General features: G+C 52.1%; 6 protein-coding genes across 6 annotated transcripts; 2 read left to right on the forward strand and 4 right to left on the reverse strand.

The window, feature by feature from the left end:
- On the reverse strand, window positions 1-890 carry UCRPA7_6243 (hypothetical protein; the record flags this gene model as incomplete). The annotated part of the gene is made up of 2 exons (XM_007918782.1): window positions 1-644; window positions 860-890. The coding sequence occupies 2 exons, from the start codon at window positions 888-890 to the stop codon at window positions 1-3; spliced, it is 675 nt and encodes a 224-aa protein (XP_007916973.1).
- Window positions 891-2,073: 1,183 nt separating this feature from the next.
- On the forward strand, window positions 2,074-3,045 carry UCRPA7_6244 (hypothetical protein; the record flags this gene model as incomplete). Its single annotated transcript, XM_007918783.1, has 1 exon — window positions 2,074-3,045. The coding sequence occupies one exon, from the start codon at window positions 2,074-2,076 to the stop codon at window positions 3,043-3,045; it is 972 nt and encodes a 323-aa protein (XP_007916974.1).
- Window positions 3,046-9,760: 6,715 nt separating this feature from the next.
- Window positions 9,761-11,110, forward strand: UCRPA7_6245 (hypothetical protein; the record flags this gene model as incomplete). Its single annotated transcript, XM_007918784.1, has 1 exon — window positions 9,761-11,110. The coding sequence occupies one exon, from the start codon at window positions 9,761-9,763 to the stop codon at window positions 11,108-11,110; it is 1,350 nt and encodes a 449-aa protein (XP_007916975.1).
- A 380-nt stretch (window positions 11,111-11,490) lies between these two features.
- UCRPA7_6246 (putative 3-hydroxyisobutyrate dehydrogenase protein) lies at window positions 11,491-13,992 on the reverse strand (the record flags this gene model as incomplete). The annotated part of the gene is made up of 1 exon (XM_007918785.1): window positions 11,491-13,992. One exon carries the CDS (start codon window positions 13,990-13,992, stop codon window positions 11,491-11,493), a length of 2,502 nt encoding a protein of 833 aa, XP_007916976.1.
- Window positions 13,993-14,901: 909 nt separating this feature from the next.
- On the reverse strand, window positions 14,902-15,745 carry UCRPA7_6247 (putative lysine methyltransferase protein; the record flags this gene model as incomplete). The annotated part of the gene is made up of 2 exons (XM_007918786.1): window positions 14,902-15,448; window positions 15,504-15,745. 2 exons carry the CDS (start codon window positions 15,743-15,745, stop codon window positions 14,902-14,904), a joined length of 789 nt encoding a protein of 262 aa, XP_007916977.1.
- Window positions 15,746-16,702: 957 nt separating this feature from the next.
- Window positions 16,703-19,023, reverse strand: UCRPA7_6248 (putative amino acid permease protein; the record flags this gene model as incomplete). Its single annotated transcript, XM_007918787.1, has 4 exons — window positions 16,703-18,053; window positions 18,108-18,315; window positions 18,520-18,835; window positions 19,018-19,023. 4 exons carry the CDS (start codon window positions 19,021-19,023, stop codon window positions 16,703-16,705), a joined length of 1,881 nt encoding a protein of 626 aa, XP_007916978.1.
- Between the last annotated feature and the right edge of the window lie 363 nt (window positions 19,024-19,386).

Genomic DNA, 19,386 nt, shown 5'->3' on the forward strand with positions numbered 1-19,386 from the left:
TCAAGCAGAAGTTGTCTGCGCCGGTACGGACGTTGCAGGAGATGTAGGACTTGCAGTCGTCGCCGTCGTGCCGCTGGTAGCTGTTGATGTGCTCTTCACCACAGTAGCTTGCACCACCTGCCCAAGCGCGTTGAAGATGATGTCCACTAAGCTGCCGAGTGGGCTGTATTCGTATGTTTTCTTCACCAATCCTCCTGATAAAGTCTCTGCTTCGCCCGTGAAAGTCATATTCTGCTGGTAGTTGCCCACAATTGAGCTGAGAACACTGCCGGCTGTGCCAACAACCTCCTGGACGATATTGCCGAGATTATCGATGATGAAGTTGAGCTTAGAATCTCCCTGTACGATAGAGCCTAGCAAGCCGTCCACAGCACCAATGACTTCCGTCACCACGTCCGTAAGATCGTTGAGTAGATTGATCAGCAGGGGGTTGAGATCCAGAGACTGGAGAGTGCGGTTCACAATATCCACCAGGTGGCCCAGGCGGATGATCAGCTCCAACTGTGCCTCGACATCTGCTATGGTGATGTTCACCTTCTGGATACCAATTTGGACGCCAGCATTGATAGATACAAGGCCAGCAACGTCAGCCGCCAAGTTGATCTCGGCTTGCAGATTGTCGACATCCAATTCAATGCGCTTGACTGATAGGTTGGGCACGCGCAGTAATACATCTGGTGGCGTGGAGGATGAGCTGCTGGCAGATGTGGTTCCAGTGCCGCCTCCGCTTCCACCTGAACTATTAGGTGCTGTTGTGGTGGGTGACGATGAATCAGGAGCCGTTGCCGAATCAGAGGCGCTCCCAGATCCAGTCGGCGCTGCCGTTGCGCTCTCTGTCGCTGCAGGACTAGTCTCCGACGGTGTTGCTTCAGTCGGAGAAGGTGCAGCATCGGTAGACGAAGCTGTCTGTGCCGTAGCAAAGGCAAGCAAAAAGCCTAGTAGAAAAAGGACAAAGCTATTGTTCCTCATGTTTGCGATTTGAAGTTCTAACGATAGAGAGAAAGAAACGAGTGTGGGGAGTGAGGGCTCAACCGGACCAGGAGAAGGTCTTTCGGCCTAGGATCGTGGGAGGAGGCGAGCAAGATCCAGGTGAGGCGCGAAGAGGACGAGAAGAAGACCACCTACATTTGGATCACGAGCCGTGGGTGTCAATGTTGGATATAAGGGGAGGAGGACTCCTGGCGCATTGGATGTCCAATGCACCCCAACACGGGCTCTAGTTGGGATGGTCATGCTTGTCCCTCACGCCTTGGAAGCGCATTGGGGCTTGTTTTGGTACAATATGCAGGGCTAGCAAGTTTCCAGATGGCCTAGAAATTGCCATGGGAAAAAGGAAATCCGTCCGACCAACATGCGAATTGCTGACCGCAAGTCACGTAATGTCACCTATTTTACACGACATATAGGACGGTCATTTCCCAAACATTCAATCAGAGTGGTGAGAAATCTTCCATGTTACAGGGAAATTGCTCATCATGCATGGGAGCTCAGCGGCGTCACTTCGCGCCATTGCATTGACGCACGTTAAACTTGCTTGAAAAGCCCCGGCATCCCGGTCCAGCCCAGTCGGATCTTTCCCCCCCTGTCGGGGGATGCGCCGCCGTTTCGGAGGTCTGCTATGGGATGCCCCAAAGGGGAAGAGTGGATGACCTGTCAATGGTGGGAACTTTGCAACCCTGACCCCGGATATTGTCATGGTGTAAGTGATAAGGTAGGACCGCGCGCCTGAATTTGCATGGCTATGCCGTCCTTGCAAAATAGCATCGACTAACATACATCGACTTACATGTCTGATGTGCTAGCACCTTGCCGATTGCAACCCCACCTCGGTGTAGGTTGATGGGTAGACGACGCAGGGAGACGGTCTTTGGTGGTTTGGCGGCGCCCATACTTTACTCATTCCCATCCCATTCCTTCTCACACACACTCGCTTTCTCTCGTCATCGTCGTCTGTCGCTGCCCTGGCCGCCACACCTACTCGACACGTCGACCTTCATCCATTCGTTTTCCCTTCGACACTTTCTTTCTACCTGGATTCGCAGCAGAGGCCTATTATTGCACACACACATCACAATGGGTTTGACTCTTCCCAAAGCCTTGGCTTTGATACTTGTGGCCTTGACGAGCTCTGTGCTGGCTGCCCATCAGCGAAATGAGAGGAGACAAGATGACGGATACATTGGCTACAATCTCGAGCACCGAGGTGATCCAGAATCTGCTATATACGAGACAGAAGATACCTCATCTGGAGTAGACCTACTCGTTGCAGAACCAGATGTCTACCTGAATGCCTCTGTCTATGTCGGCGAGATCAACATTGAGGTGGACAATATCACAGCCAAAGTCAACCTTGATGCTCAGGTTCTGAAGCTGCTGCACTTCAGCGCCGGTGTCGATGCATCAATCGACAGGGTTCGACTGAATATCCAAAATGTGTCGGCCAAGGTCGAGCTGGAAGCAAGACTGGAGAATGTCCTTCAAATGGTCGACGATGTGCTTCACAGCATTGATCTTAATCCTATCATTGCAACTCTGGGTCAGGATGTCGGCAAGATTGTAAACAGCACGGTTGGCATCCTAGGACAGACTGTTGACGAGAATGGAAATCCGGTATCAGGTAGCGAGAAGCGTGACCTTGGAATCCCAGGCCTGTCGTCGAGCTTAGACTACAACATCCACCACAACGTGCTCTACAGCGTCAATAACTACGAAGGCAAGGCGCACACGAATCGCGTTCTCGGCCAAAATGGTTCATTGTTCGACGTATACCTTGACAACGATGGCAACGAGAAGGGCCGAGCTGTGGTTGGCTACTACAGTCGCGACATGACATTCACCGGTCACAACAAGACAATCAGCATCGATGGCCAAGTCAAAGAGTACGAATTACAATACGAGTACAGGCCGTTCCATGGCATTGAAGTGATCAGCTGGATTTACCTTAATACGGTTGGCAAGGTGACCCGGACGCAGGTCATTAGCGAAGCGTGGGGAGGCGGCACCAGCACTATCAGCAATGATGACGAGGACGAGCTGAAAAAGTGATGAGAGCATCGTAGAGGTGAATCCATCGAGAGTTTTGAAAGGGGCCCGGCCCAATTTTCCGCGAATGCGGCTTCAATGCATGGAATTGCGATGCAATAGAGGCAAGCGAGCGAGCAGATTAGCGTTAGCATGTGGCCAGCACACAAAGGGCCCATGGAATGGTGTGATGGGGGGCTTGAAAGGGGAGGAACGCTTACCCCTTCCCTGCATTGGTCGGCAGTTAGAGCGCCGGCCAGTGTGCTAATTCAGTGTACATATTCGCTTAGAACAGCGTATATCATAGCCATAGCGAAACTAAACCATATGATAAAAGACTGTACGAAAACATTTGAACCATACCTCTGACAAGTCACAAGGCCAAGGAGTGAGTGCAGCCGCCGAAACCTGCTTTCCCCGCATGATTCCATCATGAAGAAACGAAAGGGATTGGGGGAATTCGCTTCCCCTATCTTCTCCTCACGGCAATTTGGGCACAACAGTCGCTAATCTGCACGCTAATGCCCTTCTGTTGTCCTGCCATGGAAGTGGAGATTCTGTACCTTACATCTGCAATTAAGCGTTGACAGGACAGGGGTCGTCTACAGAACAGGTCATTAACAGGAGGCATTGTCTTTTGAGCCGTGAGTGGTTGTTTCGTACAAAGTAGGCTCTCCGTGGCTCAAAATCTGAGCAGACAAATGTCAAGGGATACTTACAGAGCTAATAGCCTCAAAGGCTCGTCGTTCACCGAGATGGGGCCATAGCATCCGCTTTGAAAGAAACTGTGGTATTCGTGGGGGAGGTGGATTAGTCCCACTGGATGCTGCTGTAGTATTCGCACTATCAAGCGAGGTTCTCGGCCAAAGCTCGGTCCCGCTCTCAGACAATTCCATCTTATGATTCCCATCAGCGCATTGCCCATGATGCTTGACATGCAAATTGACTTGAGCCATAGCCCCAGCATATCCCAGTGATTCTCGCTCGCGGGAGAGTTGTACACACAGCCACTTAATGTCGGCCGCCATGCACTCTGATCGCAGGATAAGCCGATCGATGGTCTCTCCCACTCGTCCTTGTTGTAACTTCCGCACTTGATAAATGACAGCGCAATCAGGCATTTTGAGAATGCTCAGCGAATTCATTGCCACTCTCGGAGTGAAGCTATTCCTCGTACTAGACAATGCAAAGTCTGGTTCTTGTCGCTAATCCCTGCCGTTTCATGAACGAAGCTAAGGATATTGTGCTATGATTGCAGGGTTTCATCGCCATGGTACTTGACGTCATTGCTGGATCGCTAACACCACCATCACAGATACTGACACTCGCGCTAAAACGGTGCCATGCCATATCTAAATTGTTAACTGGCTGTGAAGTGACTGAAAGTCAGTCAAATAACAGGATGAGTTTATGACTGTCCTCACTCCGCAGAAATTTAGAACAGAAATTTGCAGCAGTGGACCCAGGTTTATATATCAGATCAGAGCACCACCTCTATTCGCTAAATGCAATTGAGAGGAGCGTGTCGTTGAAGTGCACGGCTCACCCGCTCACGATGTCAAGGATAGATATCGGAGGATTCACACCAGGAGTATCAACACTCTGTGCTCTCACAAATACGGATCAGCAGCCTACTGATGTAGTCACTTTAGCTATTAGAACTTATCAACTCTAACCACACAATACGTCCTGTCTTTGATTGTCACTAAGCACTTTCGCAGGCATAACGATCTAACGAATCAGTACTGCAAGCATATCCGGGCCAAGCTGTTTCCCAACGGCCATGTGCAGTCTCATAGTTATGCCACTGCGGCACCGCATTCCACTGAAAGAGATCCTCCATCGCCGAAGCCACTCTAACGAGCTTCGCCTCACCGAACTCACGCCCATAAATGCAGAAGCCGCATGGAACAGAATAGCCACTCTGGCCGATAGGCACAGAGGCAATGGGATAGCCCGCATAAGACGGAACAGAAGAGCAGGCGTTGTCGAATCCACCCGAGTAGTCACTTGGCAGAACAAGTCCGTCCAGCTCAATAACCGTGCCATTCTCAAGAGTGTATGCATATCCAGCGTCGATGGCTGCTTGGGCGGTCCTCCTCCCCCAGCCGAAAGCCTTCCAAAAGGCATCGCCGAGAGTGCCATTTGTGGCAATTGCGTTGTCGTAGAAGTCCTGTCCTGATATCGTGTTGTACCACCAAGTGCCGTTTCCGAGCGCTCCTGTTGTATCATTATGTGCGTCGTTCCAAGCTGCCATCTCCGTAAGGCTACTCATGTTATATCGTTCGTCATTCTCGGGAAATGTCCAATTTTGTAGCCACTCTCCATATGCCACAGCAAGCAGTGTGTTGTAGGCAATAAGTTGACCATACTCATCTGGAGTATCGGAGGGCTGTCCAAAGCCATAAGGATTGGCAATCGTGTCGAGATAGGGGACATGCTGTTGCGAGTCAGTCTAAGTGTGATCTACAATGAAAGTTGATACAGACAGTCAGATTATATATCTCCGCACCGGCAGCTTGCAGTTGTTTCACGCGACGTTCGTACTGCTCCCGCTGGCCAGGAGAATTGATAGCCTTGATCGCACGTCAGCACAAGGCTCTCATATGAGTAGACATTGGATTCACTTACACCCCAGGTAGACCAGTAGGGATTCCAAGGTAGGCCCAGCTTCATCCCTTTAAGTGCGTCTTTGTCCACCACTTCAGCTGCGTACCCATTGCTAGGGTGGCGCCCGAGCGATTGGAATGTCAAGTTGTCATATCGATCTGGGCCGGCTATGATGTCGAGCATGATGGCAACATCCTTGATCGACCGTGCAACGGCGCCAGGGGTATCATGATAGAAACTTCCGGGAACAACTCCATGGCGGGAGATGAGTCCGGGCGTTGACTTGATAGTATATAACCCGAGATTGGCGGATGGATGTACAAGAGAACTAGTGATTCTGTCAAAAGTGCTTTACCAAATTCTAAACTCAGGTGTACTAACCCATGAGTCTCACTTCCTAGGGCAATGGCTGCCTGATTGCTTCTGACTGCTACGACTGACCCTCCACTACTACCAGATGTGGCCTGAGTCAGGTTGAACGGGTTTCTTGTCTGCCCAACTCTAGTTGAGTAGCCGTCGGAAAAGTTGCTGAGTGCCCTGTGATCGGCTGCTTCAGAAAGTGCCGCATGTCCAAGCAATACACCACCAGCTGCGCGGATCTTAGCAACTACGGTAGCTTCTGATGAGTAGCGGCCTCCCAGGAGAACAAGGCCTCCTTCACTTGTATTGTGCTTATCATCTGTGTAGAAATTGTCCTTCACCATAAATGGTATGCCGTGCATAGGGCTTCTAATACCCTGTTTGGTTCGCTCTTCATCCAGGGCAGCGGCGATGGATAAAGCATCCGGATTCACCTCGCTGACTGACCGCAGGTAACTTACGATGACGATAAGCGTGAGTTCCCACGGCACCCCAGGGCAGAGTTTGACTCACCCATTGGTCTGCTCAATTCGCGCAATATAGCACTTCACTAGATCTTGACTCGTGAGATTGCCCAATATCATCCACCGTTGGAGAGTATCCACTGTGGCATCTTCAATTTTTATGCCATTGCACAGCGGCATCTTGAATGGCGTAGAGCTGTTGTGGCATGTCGCATTGGCGACAGTGGCCATGCTCACGATTGTGATTGCAAGCAAACGCATGGTGACTTGTCAGGACCGGCACTTGTGTCTCAACGCCAAAAGACTAGGCGGACAAGGTACGTCACATTGATAACTACTGGGTATATCTATCTTTTATGGCCGAGTATCATGACTCGATCATGAGCGACTTTCTGCCTCACACTCATGCCATCGTTCTTATCTGCCCGCGAGCTAGAGAGACTATTTACTCTTTAAGAGCCCGGCAGTCACGAGCCATTTTCCAAGATCCACAATATCGTGGAGAAGTCCGTATGGTGTTTAAGCTCGGTGTGATGTTTTATCGATAAACATCGGGTATTGCCGAGCACGATAGCTCGTTTAACTACTGCGAACAGCCGACACATTGCACGCTACGGGGCATCCGCTGGACTTTTGTTCAATACCGGTCTATGGAGCTCCACCTGGAAAGTACACCGATCTTTGATCGGGCCCAGGGCAGTTTACGTTACTCAATTACCACGCTGATTGACAATTCTTTGGATTTAGGTTTAGGACATCCCCGCCAAACCTGTACGAACCAGTTTCGCGGATGACATTTGACAATAAAAGTCTCTCTGTTTTGCTATGAGCAAATACATCGCGATTAACTTACATAAATGTATCTAGCCGAAGTGGTGTACTCTTATTGGATAATAAGCGCGCATCTGCAGCCGTTCCATCTCCTTCCAGCAGCTCCCCTGCTGCTCTCCAGTTGTCTACCTTGTATCTAGATTCAAAAGCAAGTTCCCTTGTGACATAAATCTACGACAGGAGTAGATAGGCCCGCACTCATACGGAACGTACTAACAGCCACAAGATAACCGCTATCAATCCAATCGCTTACAGCACAGACGGCAAAGGGGTCTACACCTCTCATAGCTCATCGCTACCTAGGGCGGAGATGAGCTCCTGGTAAGCACATTACCAAGTCTCGCTCATAACGATTCTCCGCGGGCGATAGTGATACTTGCAGCCGTTTTATTCGGCGATCCCCAATGTGTGAGCCAAGATGTACAGCTACATCCCATCATCAATACGCGTGTTCGTTGTTAGGTGCATGTCTCAGGTGACGTGTAGGAAAGCTTCACGAATTGCTTGTAAATACGAATGCTCATATCTAGGTCATGGGAGCTTACAGACATGCTGTAACCGCTAATTTTTCAAAATAGCGTGCTGCAGGGCCTACAAAGAGTCGTCTCACAGGCTTGGAAAGCCAAATCTCTCGTTGCTTTTGTATCGACGAATAGCGATAGCTCGGAGAATTCTCTAAACCAGTCAGCGCTCAAAGCTTAGAGGCCTAGGCTTCAATCTGATCCAGCAACAGGAATTAAACTACTCGCAAGTGTTCAAGTAACAACTGTGGTTGTTAGTTAGAGCCCTGAATCGTTCAATCGGGTGGCAAGCGACAGTCCTATCATAACCTCCACTGTGCAAAGGAAAATGAAGCTCAGTTATCGCGACAGCGTCAATTCATATGACTACCTTGACTTACCAGAGTGCCTCATTGATTGTTGAGATCTCTATCCAGATTAGGCATACTTGGCGGGCATGTGGAGCATTGTAGGATGTTAGCGACAGTGTCTTCGCCCGCAGTGCCGCACGTTACAGCCAAGCAGTCGCAGGCGGTGTGGCTCAGGGCATCGGTTCAACGGCGATCCGAGAACCCGCAAGGACAAGAAGTCCACAAGACAAGAAAACTGTGCTGACGGATTCGTCCGTAGCGATCAGCTGACGACGACGATGACTTGTTGAGTCACTAAGACTTATAATGGAGGAAAAACGCATCCCGAGAAAGGGCTTTCTGACATCCGGGAGGAGGAGCACTTGTAGATGGCAGCTGCAGAAAACTATTGTTTTGTATCGGGATTGAACCCCCGGTGCTCTGGGCAAGCTGAAGATATGTCGCAAGGGGCGTGCCAGCCCTCGCTCTATAACGTTATTCAGGTGCGTGGACTGCCACGTCTGTGCGATGGCTTAGTTCAGAAGAACCAATGCCTCACTGATTGACAGGCAATCTGCGGGGGTCGTGACGGCATCTCAATCTTAAGTCTAAAAGATGAAACGGCCGATTGCGGGCGTGCATGACATATTTGACAAAAATCTTAAGTCCTACCCTGGTCCTTTTCCCTCTCTGACCGTCGTGTGCCTGGTGAGGAGCCCGAGATGCCATCGAAACAACTTCTTGGGTCGAGGTGCAGACACTACGGTATTTCCACGCAGACAAATACGTACTGCCGTTGCTATTACAGTGTGCAATGTAATAAGCCGGTATCCCATGATTGGCCCTCCTCAGTATCGTTGATTGCGCGCCGTCGCCCTTTTGATGTGCGCTTGTGTTCGGTGGCGTCTCACGTCATCAACTGCAATTTGTCACTTTTGCTGGAAGAAGAAGAGGAGGTCGAGGGAGGAAAAGGGTTCCTTTTTTGGGGTCATCCTTAGGGATGATTATGGGCACGGCACAGCACCGGTACTTCTCCCAGCCATATCGGTGGATGCGTACAGTAAACAGTGTACAGCATTCGGATCCCTGCGGATGTTCTGGGATTGTGACGTCCGCTAAGGCTACTTGGGAATTGAGGGGACTGAACTGGGCTGTGAAGCCACCGTTTTGTCTTGTCTCTCGCTTCTGCTGAGAGTGTGTCCTTGTCTCTATTGCGGCTTGTAAGAAAAAGGTGGTCCCTTAGAAGTGAAGAGAGTGTTTGCTGCTCCCCTCCCTCCCTCCGCTTGCCTTACCAACGAGAAACGCCTCCGTCGCATTCTGTTCTAATTATGGCGGCCGCCTCTTTACCCTAACCGTGTAAAACCAGCACCATCTTGGAACAAACAGACAGACAGTCCAGGTCAGTTACCGACGGACCAGCATCTTTCGTAAAGGTGGTTCCAAAACGGCAATCCGGCTGCTCCTTTTCTGAAACTCTATCCTGCAACGATCCAAAGTTCGTGAAGACTTATTTTCTTTTCCCCGCGCTTGTATTGCATTGCAAAGATTGCTTGTCTGCTCGCCTTGCCATCACCGAGAAACCCCGCGCGCACACAGACGCAAGCAAGCAGGTATACTGATCAAGATGTCTAGCATGCTTCGTAAAAAGGAGGTGTTTACCATCATCACGCCCATTCCGGGCTTCATCCCACGGCAGCTGGCCATCGACATCCTCCACAGCCATTCCGAGGTCATAACCCTCAACCCGCTGGTCCTGGAGCACAAGCCCATCAAAGCTCCGCGCGATGCCGCCTCCGACGAGTTCTACTCGACCTGGTACGAGATCACCGAGCGCATCCAGTACATTCCCGGCCTCGGCAAGATGGGCTCCGGCAAGATCTCGTTCAATGGCTGCTTCCACGACATGCCCTGGGGCCTTCAGACACACATCTATGCCCCGATGAATATCGACCTGCGCAACAAGTACCGCATCGCCGGCAACCAGCCCGGCGTCGAGGCTCCCGAGCAGCTAGAGATGGGCCTCGGAGCGCTGGGAGCGCCGACCGATGGCCTTTACCTGCGCGAGGACATCGAGATCAAGTGCAACGTCACCATGGTCAGCTTCGTAAAGAGCCAGCTGAAGACCGCCAGCAAGGAGATGGTGTCGCGCATCATCAAGAAAGCCGAGCTGCTCGACGCCGGCGTGCTGCATGCCATGATCGAGGACGGCAAGCTCAAGACGATCAATCCCGCCGACCGCAGCAGTACGAGCACCAACATGGCCTCGCCGCAATTGACGCCCAACACCCAAGTTTACCAGAACCAGCCTTTGTCGCCGCGCATGCCGTACCAGGTCCCGCGACCAGTATCACATCAATACTTCAATCCATCCGGAACACCTCAGAACCCGCATTACTCGGCGCCGTACGGTCAGCCTCCTCCACAGCATCAACAGCAGCAGCAGCAACCGCAGCATGCTGAGCTGCCCACCTCTCCACATGGAGGGGTCGCCCCGCAGGGGATGAACATGCCCGTTGAGATGCCCGGCGACTTCGTCTATGCGCAGCCCTCCCCGCGCCTGCAGCCTCCCCAGCCCTCGCCGACATTCAACCAGCACCTGTCCGACCGCGATTCCGCCATCTCCACACAGTCGCGCAATTCGCCGGGGCCGAACGACTGGCGGTGGTCGCAGAGCCAGCAGGGCACACCCTCGCTCGGCGCCAACTCACGCCCAACATCCATCTCGTCGGACACGACCGGCGGTGGCTTCCACTCGCCGGGCCTGGAACACCAGGGCTTCGCAAGCGAGCTGCCGACGCACAGGGAGACGAAGGAGGAGCACCAGAATGAGACGCTGAAGAAGCTGGACGGAAGCGCAAGGCAGCATCTGCCCTCGCAGCAGAAGAGCTATGCGTACAACCCCGCGGACTATGCGAAGGTGGGCGGACAGAACACGTATCCGCACAATGCGCAGAGATACCAGTACACGCAGTGAAGAACACGGCCTTGAATGATCATTTTGTGGATGAGTGTATGCTGAGTTTGGCATGGGTAAATTTGGTGTCGTCCTCGCATGGCGCGTCGGCGTTTTGGTGTTTGACGATGACAATGGTGGGACGGGGTGGGCAAGATGCCTGCCTGCTGGGATTAGATGGGATATCAAAACCTGTAACTTGTTCATCAGGCGTTTATTTTAGGAGGCACGTTTAGCTTTATACCAATGGCATTATTTTTGACCTATGTTTCTTCGTTCTCATCGCGAGATCGGTCTTTCCTATCTTCGCCTGTCCTGTTTGTACTTCAACGATTGAATCGAGCATAAAGGGAGTCTCATGTCTCTACTCTGACTATAAAAGTGAATATATATCCTTTCCCTTACTGCTGCAATCTCATTCTCCGCGCTTGATCTTGAGTCCGCAGCGACAGCTTCAGCCAGCCCTTTGCTGTTGCAGCCTCATACACTCTCGAAGGCATCCGCACGACCGTCTCCCTGTAAAGGCAGTCATTCTCGAAACGCCAGCTACAAAGAACGGCTCGCAGCATGCCTCCCTCCCGGCCGGTGAGCAACGCGACGGTCGGTGGTCGCTCCGCCGAGAATATAGAGACGCTCAACTCGCCCATGTCCACCAGGGTGAAGAGCTGATGACCAATAGGTAGCGACTGAGCAATGAGCTCCGGCTGATTGATCCACTCAGGTTCGGTGCCTCGTCTTTCTCTCGGATGACGACTGTATCGTGCAAAAGGGGTGGCCGACGGCGCGTATGTGAGGCGACCAGTGCAGTTACCGAAGACAATCTTCTCAAGCTCCTGGATCTTCATGACCCCCTCGAAGCCGACTAGACTCGGACTGCTTTTGAGCACTGTCCCGCCGAATAGCCTACGGACAGATACGGGCGCGAAGGCGGAGAGCAGAAGGCCAATGAACAGAAAACCGCTCACTAACCAGGCAATGAAGGTGGTTTTGACCTGGTCAATAAAGCCAACCCAAAAAGGTATGTATGTGATGGCCAGCTGTACTCCGAAGACCAGCCAGCCAAGTCCAGCGGCAACGAAGAATGCCGCAAAGAGCTTCTTGAAGCCGTAGTTGCGCTGGACGATGGCCTGTGGGAAGTCCTTCCAGCGGATATGGATGGCACGGCAGTTGTCTAAGATGACGGTTTCGTCTTCGTTGGCGACACCGACAACGTCACAAAGGGGCGTGACGTGATACAAGAGGGTCTCAAACTGGTCTCTTTCGGAAAGAACCTCAAAAAGAGGGCGGTCAGTAGTTGTCTTGATGCCAGTTTGTGTCATGATTGGCTGAGGTTGAGGGAGAAGAGATATCATTCTCTCGATAAGCTGATCGCTATCATTACCAAGCGACAGGCGAGCGAGGTTTTGAAAGAGTGTGTCACCGTCGTTACGCTCGATGCGGTAATGCAGAAGGCCCATGACCGCGTATGCCAAGTCAGAGCCTGTGAACTCATTCCTCATCTTGTAGTTGAGTGCCGTGATCGAGGCCGGAAGCATCTCGAGGCGACTCAGGGTGAGAAGTCCAGCGAAATGCTCGGCCAGTAGTCGAGTAGCGCTACCGCCCTCATGATCGTCTCGGCCGTCTTGTTCCGTCCAAAAGGTGGCAGTCATCTCGACTTTGTGGATGGTGTCTGTCTGCAACATGCCTTGACTATCCTCAAAACAGAACAGCAAGTCATCGCCAGGGGCTAGGAGCCCTTCGGGAAGAGTCCACATCCTCTTGCCCCAACTTGCTTTGGCTTCAAGGGTGTTTTCTCCAAGCATCACAGCAACTGCGGTGGCTCCTCGTACAATATCACACATTGTATAAACATCGTAATCTTTCACATCTCCGTCTTCTTTTTCGACGAGTTGCGCATCAAGCCAATACGCGCTACAGCCTTGCTGTTCTGCAATATTCTGAGCCATGCGGCGGACTCTGTCACTGCCGCCAGACTTCTCGAACTGCACCCAAGCATAACTGATGAAAACATACTTCAGGCTAGCCTCAACTCTCCCATCCACTGTAATCCATTCATTGCCCTTCTTGGCAACGAGCCATCTGGGACGTATCGATCTCCGCCTCACATCAAAATCGGGATCTTGCTTGGCCAAGGCGTCAGTGCCGGGCGCCATATCCAGATAGTTGATGGCATATTTTGGCCAATCCCAATAATAACCCGAGTAGTCGGTATACGTATCGGCGGTTTCAACGTCTTCCCAAGACGATACTCCGGGGATCGCAAGCATGATTTGAAGAGGAACAGCAACTGCAAGCATGCGGACTCCGCCGTCCAACTTGTGGAGGAATCCGGGTTTTGCAAATGGACCAAGGGCCCATTCAGCAATTTTTAGCACTAAGGGGACGTTGCCACTGACACCGGCACGTATCCAGTCACCGGTGCCAAGTCTGTTCTTGAGAACATGTCGAGTGGCTTGGACTACCAGTCGTCGGGGTATGTAATTTGTCGGACTGAGGTAGACAGCTACGTCCTCAAACTTTCGCGAGATTTGGTGGAATTCATTGCGGTACGCATACTTTCCATCGATTTTGACCACTTCTCCTTTGTCTGTCTCCCAGTCCCCTGTTTCAGCCTCGTTCCCACGAAGCTTCTCAGGGTCCAGTCCCGGCTGAGGGTGAGGATGGTAGACTCTACGAAGTCGCTTGAAGCCTGGCTTTCCGCTGAATCTTGACGTATAATTTGCTTGTATCTTTTCTTCTGGCGTCTTGGCCCATGGCCACCATTTCTGGTTGTGTTTGGGCTCTTTCGAATCCACATTGGACCCATATGATAGGTTGCTGACATTTTGCTCGTGATTTTCAAACTGAGCATTGGCAGCAAGGGAAGAGGTTGACGCTATGGGCTTTCGTTGAACCTGTTGCATATCAGAGTGAGGTTGCCCCTGAGAAAGGGGCTGTTGGTTGATACCAGCCATGGCGTTCTATTTCCCGCGTGTTCAACTAACACCTTGGAGGCAAGGAAGCAAGATGCAAAGGGAACATGGCACAGAAAATGCTTCGACATGTCGAGCTCTTATTGCTGTCTCATTGCCTACAACGCAGTCATCGGAGCCTTGCATTGCTGTCATACCCAATAACACCACATTCTATGCAGCCCGTCTTGGTGGTTCACGCCCTGTTAGGCGACATTGGGGGCCAAGAGCCAGAAGGATTCGCCAAAACATGGCTAAGGTAGGTAATTTTAGACCCTTGGCCGCGGCTGACCACACCATCTCGTTTTTGACGTGTAAACATTGGTTCGAGGCCTATAACGGTGTGGTGGCTGGATGAGTAATGGGACTTCCCAGGTGCGTGGATGCGTTGGTGTCGTCGTTGGCTCCGGGAGGCTGAAGTCTAAGATGTCGGTGGCGGTTTCAGCGGGAATGAAGTGTTTGCTGCTTTTGTTAAATCTACGGAACTCGTATAGGGGGTTTCTGACTCGTCGACAAAAACTTTGAAGGGTTTGTTCAGCTGCGTAACCAGAGTGACTATGGACTGCAACTAACCGCAACTTCATCTGTCGTGGAAGTTGAGGACTGAGAGTAAGCCTGCCTTTGTTAGCGAGCCGATGAATGCTAGGTAGGCGAAGCCACACTGCACCGGCCCGAGCCTACCGAAGGTTAGTAGTGTCTTCTCCAGCACCTCGATCTCGCCTTCGAGCCGCTTGTGACATTGAAGTCATTGATGGACCCAACGCATGACACAGGTGAGTAGAGCCAACCAATACGAAGAGCGAAATCTAGAAGATGATTGTCAATTTGTTTGCGTCCTCTTTCTTTTTTCTTGTTTACTGTCTATGCAAAATTCAGGTCTTCCACTGGTATTTGCACCACCTTACGCTTGCCCCATGTCCAATGGCTTCTCGGATCCTGCGCCAGCGCCTCCAACGAGGGCAAGTCGCCGGCTTTGGGGCCTGACTGTCGCGTCAATGCGCCGATGGCCTTCTGCGCATACTCCTTCGCCTTCTTCTCCTCCGCAAACAGCCCGTAGTTCAATGCCGCTCTAGTATAAGCCGGACCCAAGTAGATGTCCAGACGCTCCTCTTCGTACAGGGCAACTAGCTGAGCGCCTGTCTCAGCCGTGACTTTCTTGCTGAATGGATCATCGAGCTCTGTCTCGAGCTCTGCGATTAAGCGGACCCGCGCGTCTGACGCTTCGGCCTCGGCATCGCCCATGCTGCAATGCGCGCACCGGCATTGGAACCCCCACTGTGAAAGGCGCTCTTGCCTCTCGGAGCGAGGCAGATTGGCATTGATGTAGCTGATTGTAAGCTCCTCTCCCGGAGCAATGTCGCGGATGGCTGTGGTGATGTGCGTTATGTTGGTGATGCGATAGGCAACACTTGGGGCGTGTCAGAATTGCGCCTCATGTTTGTCAGGGGTCGTCTGCTACTCACTTTGGCCTGCAATCATGATTCATACGAGAGGCGCCGGAGAAGCCTCCTATGTGGCCACCGCTGTCATCGGTGCCGATATGCATGCCGAAACCATTCTTGTCGAGTTTGACATGCACATCATCGCCCATCTGCTGCATGAAAGCTTCTTTCCCATGGGGTGGCAGCTTCTCCACTGCTAGATCGTAGAGATATGATCTCTCTTCAGGTGATAGATCCTTGTGTGCATCCACTTGAACCATCATAGCAGGCGGGCTGATCATGATATGTTCCCCCTTTGGAATTGCTCGGTTTGCAACTAAGCCGATGCCTTTCCCTGGGACACTGGCAACATCGAATCCAGCTGTCGACGATCCAAGATCACTTATGGTAGGAAAGTCCGCAACTAGCTTGGCATTTTCGATGGTGGTGACGAGAACAATACCATCTCCCACCTCCTGATTTGAAAAGATGCAGTACTCGTCAACGCATTCGTGAGGTCCTTGCCAGCCAGATTGCTTTACAGCTTCACTGCCTTCGACAAGCGGAGTTCTCAAGCATGTATTCTGCTCCCTAATATTCAATAATCCCCGTCGACAGATAGCACTCTCAGAATGCAGCACATCCGCTATGGCTGGGATCACTGAGATCGCAAGGGCCACCAGGTGTAGTTGTAGTGCCATCCCTGTCTATACCTAGACAGTCTAGCAAAGATGTCCAAGCTGTATGAAAGCTGTGTTGGTAAGTTTCTTCCGCAAGATGACGGATTACAGGGCTCCTGGCGCATTGAATGCTCAAACGAACAGGTGTTGTTGCCGGCCTGGGCAAAATCTTCTTTACGCCAAGTTTGACACATTTTGCCTAAACAGCGCCCTTGAGTTGGCACCGGCAGAGAATATCGATAACTTCCGGGAACGAGCATAACACTTATTAAGATGACACAATGAGCCATGTGGTGTGAAATGGTATATTCTTTAAACCACTCAGTTATATCCTTTCTATGTGATAGTCTTTCTACTTGTATGCGATGGCACAAGATCACAATGAAACACCTGCATCTCTTATGCACAAGTGATTTCCAGTGCAGATTATGTACCATTAACGGTTGCCACTATGGCGAAGTGTCTGATTGCATCCCCACATGATGGGGACATTCAATGGCGGTTTGTCATCGGAGGATTTAGAATCCCCTCGCATCAGATCACATGCATCGCAGCCGTTATTTAGAAGAGCCACTTCCAGACCCTCTTCCACTTGGGCCAGTTGGCCTGCTCCGCCTTCTCGGCGGCGATGATCTCCGCCGTGTCAAGCTCTCTGCGGCCCGTGACGAGATCAATCGAGTGTGACCGCATGAAGGGGGTCTTGTAGTAGATCTTGTAGGGGATGTAGCAGAGAATGACGACAGGCGCAGCAAGGTAGCTGAGGAAGAAGTTCTCAGCGATGCCGCGGGGAGAGTAGGTGCTGTAGTCGACGGGCCACACGGCAGTCCAGAACTGGGCGATGAGGACGAGGGCGTTGAGGATGAAGCCGATCCAGGAGCCGATGATGCCGGCCTGGGAAGTGAAGGCGAGCTCATCGAGGCTGTGGCCCTGGGCCTTCCAGGCCTTGCGGAAGCGGATGTGCGCGAGGCAGATGGAGCCCCAGGTGAAGATGGAGGAAAGACCCGAGAGCGAGTAGAGCCAGTTAAGAGCGGTGCTTGCGTCTTTTTGGCCGCCGGCTACGACGTAGCAGAGCAGACCCAGCACGGAAGACACAATGATGGCAACCAAGGGACGGCCCTTACGGTCGATGTAGCCGAGAATCCGGGGAGCTTGGCCTTGCTCAGCGAGAGCGGCCAGAGTACGGGAAGAACCATAGATGGAGGAGTTGCCAACGGACAGAACGGCGATGAGGATGACGACATTCATGATAGATGGCAGGACGGAGATTCCAGCGTTGTTGATGGCAATAACGAACGGAGAAGCCTTGGCATCCTCAGAGCTGCTACCAAGCAGACGGTCGTCGCCATAGGGGACCAGCAGGGACACGACAGTGAGGGCCACCATGTAGAAGAGACAGATACGCCAGAAGACCTGCTTGATAGCAGTGGGGAGGGTCTTGCGGGGGTTGCTGGCTTCAGCTGCTGCAAGACCAACCAATTCGGTACCGGCGAAGGAGAAAGCGGCAGTAACAAAGACGGAGCAGAGACCCTTGAAGCCGTTGTTGAATGCGCCTGACTTGATGCTTCCAGGGGGGTTGCCCTCGGGATCTTGGAAGTAACCGGCGTAGTCTGCTGGGACGTTGTTTGTCTTCCAGTAACGGTTGCCAATGTACTCTCCGTTCGGACCGCCTCCACAGTTGAGAACAATACCGAGGATGATGAAGCCAATGACGGCGATGATCTTGATAATGGCAAAGACGTACTCGGCTTCGCCATATCCTCGGACACCGAAAAAGTTGATAGCGACGATGACGACCAGGAAAATGGTAACCCAGGCTGCGGAGTTTGTGTCTGCTGCGCCAGGCCAGAATGAAAGTGTGATCGAAGCGGCGACAATCTCTAGCGGCAGCACAACTAGCCATTGCATAGCATAGCTGTTGATCATTAGCAACGAGCTATTAGCGCGTGTAGAAGATGATTCAACTCACTTCCATCCCATGGCGAAGCCCCAAGCGGGATCGAGGAAACGCGTCGAGAATGCTGAGAAGGAGCCAGAAACTGGGAACACGACGGCCATCTCTCCTAAAGCCTGAACCGTACAGAAAATCATGATACCAATGATACCGAAGGCAATGATGAGGGAGGCCGGTCCACCAGATGATAGAGCCGCGCCGGAAGTGACGAAAAGACCAGTTCCTGTAACAAGTCAGCAACTGTTCGACATCATGGCGAATTTTCACAGGTGGGCAGTCTCGGAGAGGCAACAGCGCATCATCTAGCAGCATTGCATTCGCAGGACAGTTTGCGAATGTGGGCTTCTGATGCGCCGCTGGCTCTCCGAGAGTACGTCCACGAAGGCAAATCCTAAGGTGGACAACGAAGGAAATGTGTATGGCTTACCAATTGAACCACCAATAGCAATCATCTGCAGATGGCGACCCTGAAGCTTTCGCGACAGACCCGAGTTCGCGGTGGCTTGGGCAGCTCCTTCATGGTCGAAGCCCTTGGTCACAGCACGCTCGCTGCTCTTTGTGACGTGAGCATTGGGGTCGCGCTTGAAGCTGTCGACGAAGCGTCTGCTCCATGGACCGCGCTGGCCCTCGGAGGCGTAGGCGACACTGCTGTCGGTGGCGGCGCCATTGCCATTGCTGGGAATGGCCTTCTCAGCGTCGTGGTCGCTCATGGTGATGATGGTGTTGGTCCTGCGCTGCGGTGCCTGTGCGGGAAACCCGTTCAGATCTCAGGATCGGCGCGTCAAGAAGGCTTTATAGAAAGGAATGTAATGAAATGTGATCATGAGCAGACCAGGGATAGGGAATGGGGCGGGTATAAAAGCGAGCATCTTCCGAGCGGCGGCGGCGGCGTCTCTGAGACACTACCTCGAGACTACTCACATACTCTCATACTGTACACTCTGAAGAGGAGAGAGATTGACTGGAGAGACTGGAGAGATTGGAGAGATCTGCTGCGGGATGCCTCGAAGCAGAGTTTGGATTCATAACAAGAACGTGTAATCTCATTACTCGAGTCATCCGATTCGACCATCTGGGAGCCCACTTCTGGGATGTCTCATCCTTCGCCGCGCGCCCTTTTGCGGATATCCTAGCAGATCCTAGCTGCTCCCAGCAGCAGAGGCTAGCATATCCCAGCACGTCATGAATCAGGGATGCGCGCCCTTGTATTTCTGACTAACACAAACAAGCTCCTTCCATAAGACCTTCCTCGCCTTCTAGCCAAAAGCTTGGTGCAGAGCCGCCCCACACAACC

The sequence above is a fragment of the Phaeoacremonium minimum genome, assembly GCF_000392275.1.
Source record: "Phaeoacremonium minimum UCRPA7 unplaced genomic scaffold PA7_03_scaffold_455, whole genome shotgun sequence".
NCBI lineage: Eukaryota > Fungi > Ascomycota > Sordariomycetes > Togniniales > Togniniaceae > Phaeoacremonium > Phaeoacremonium minimum.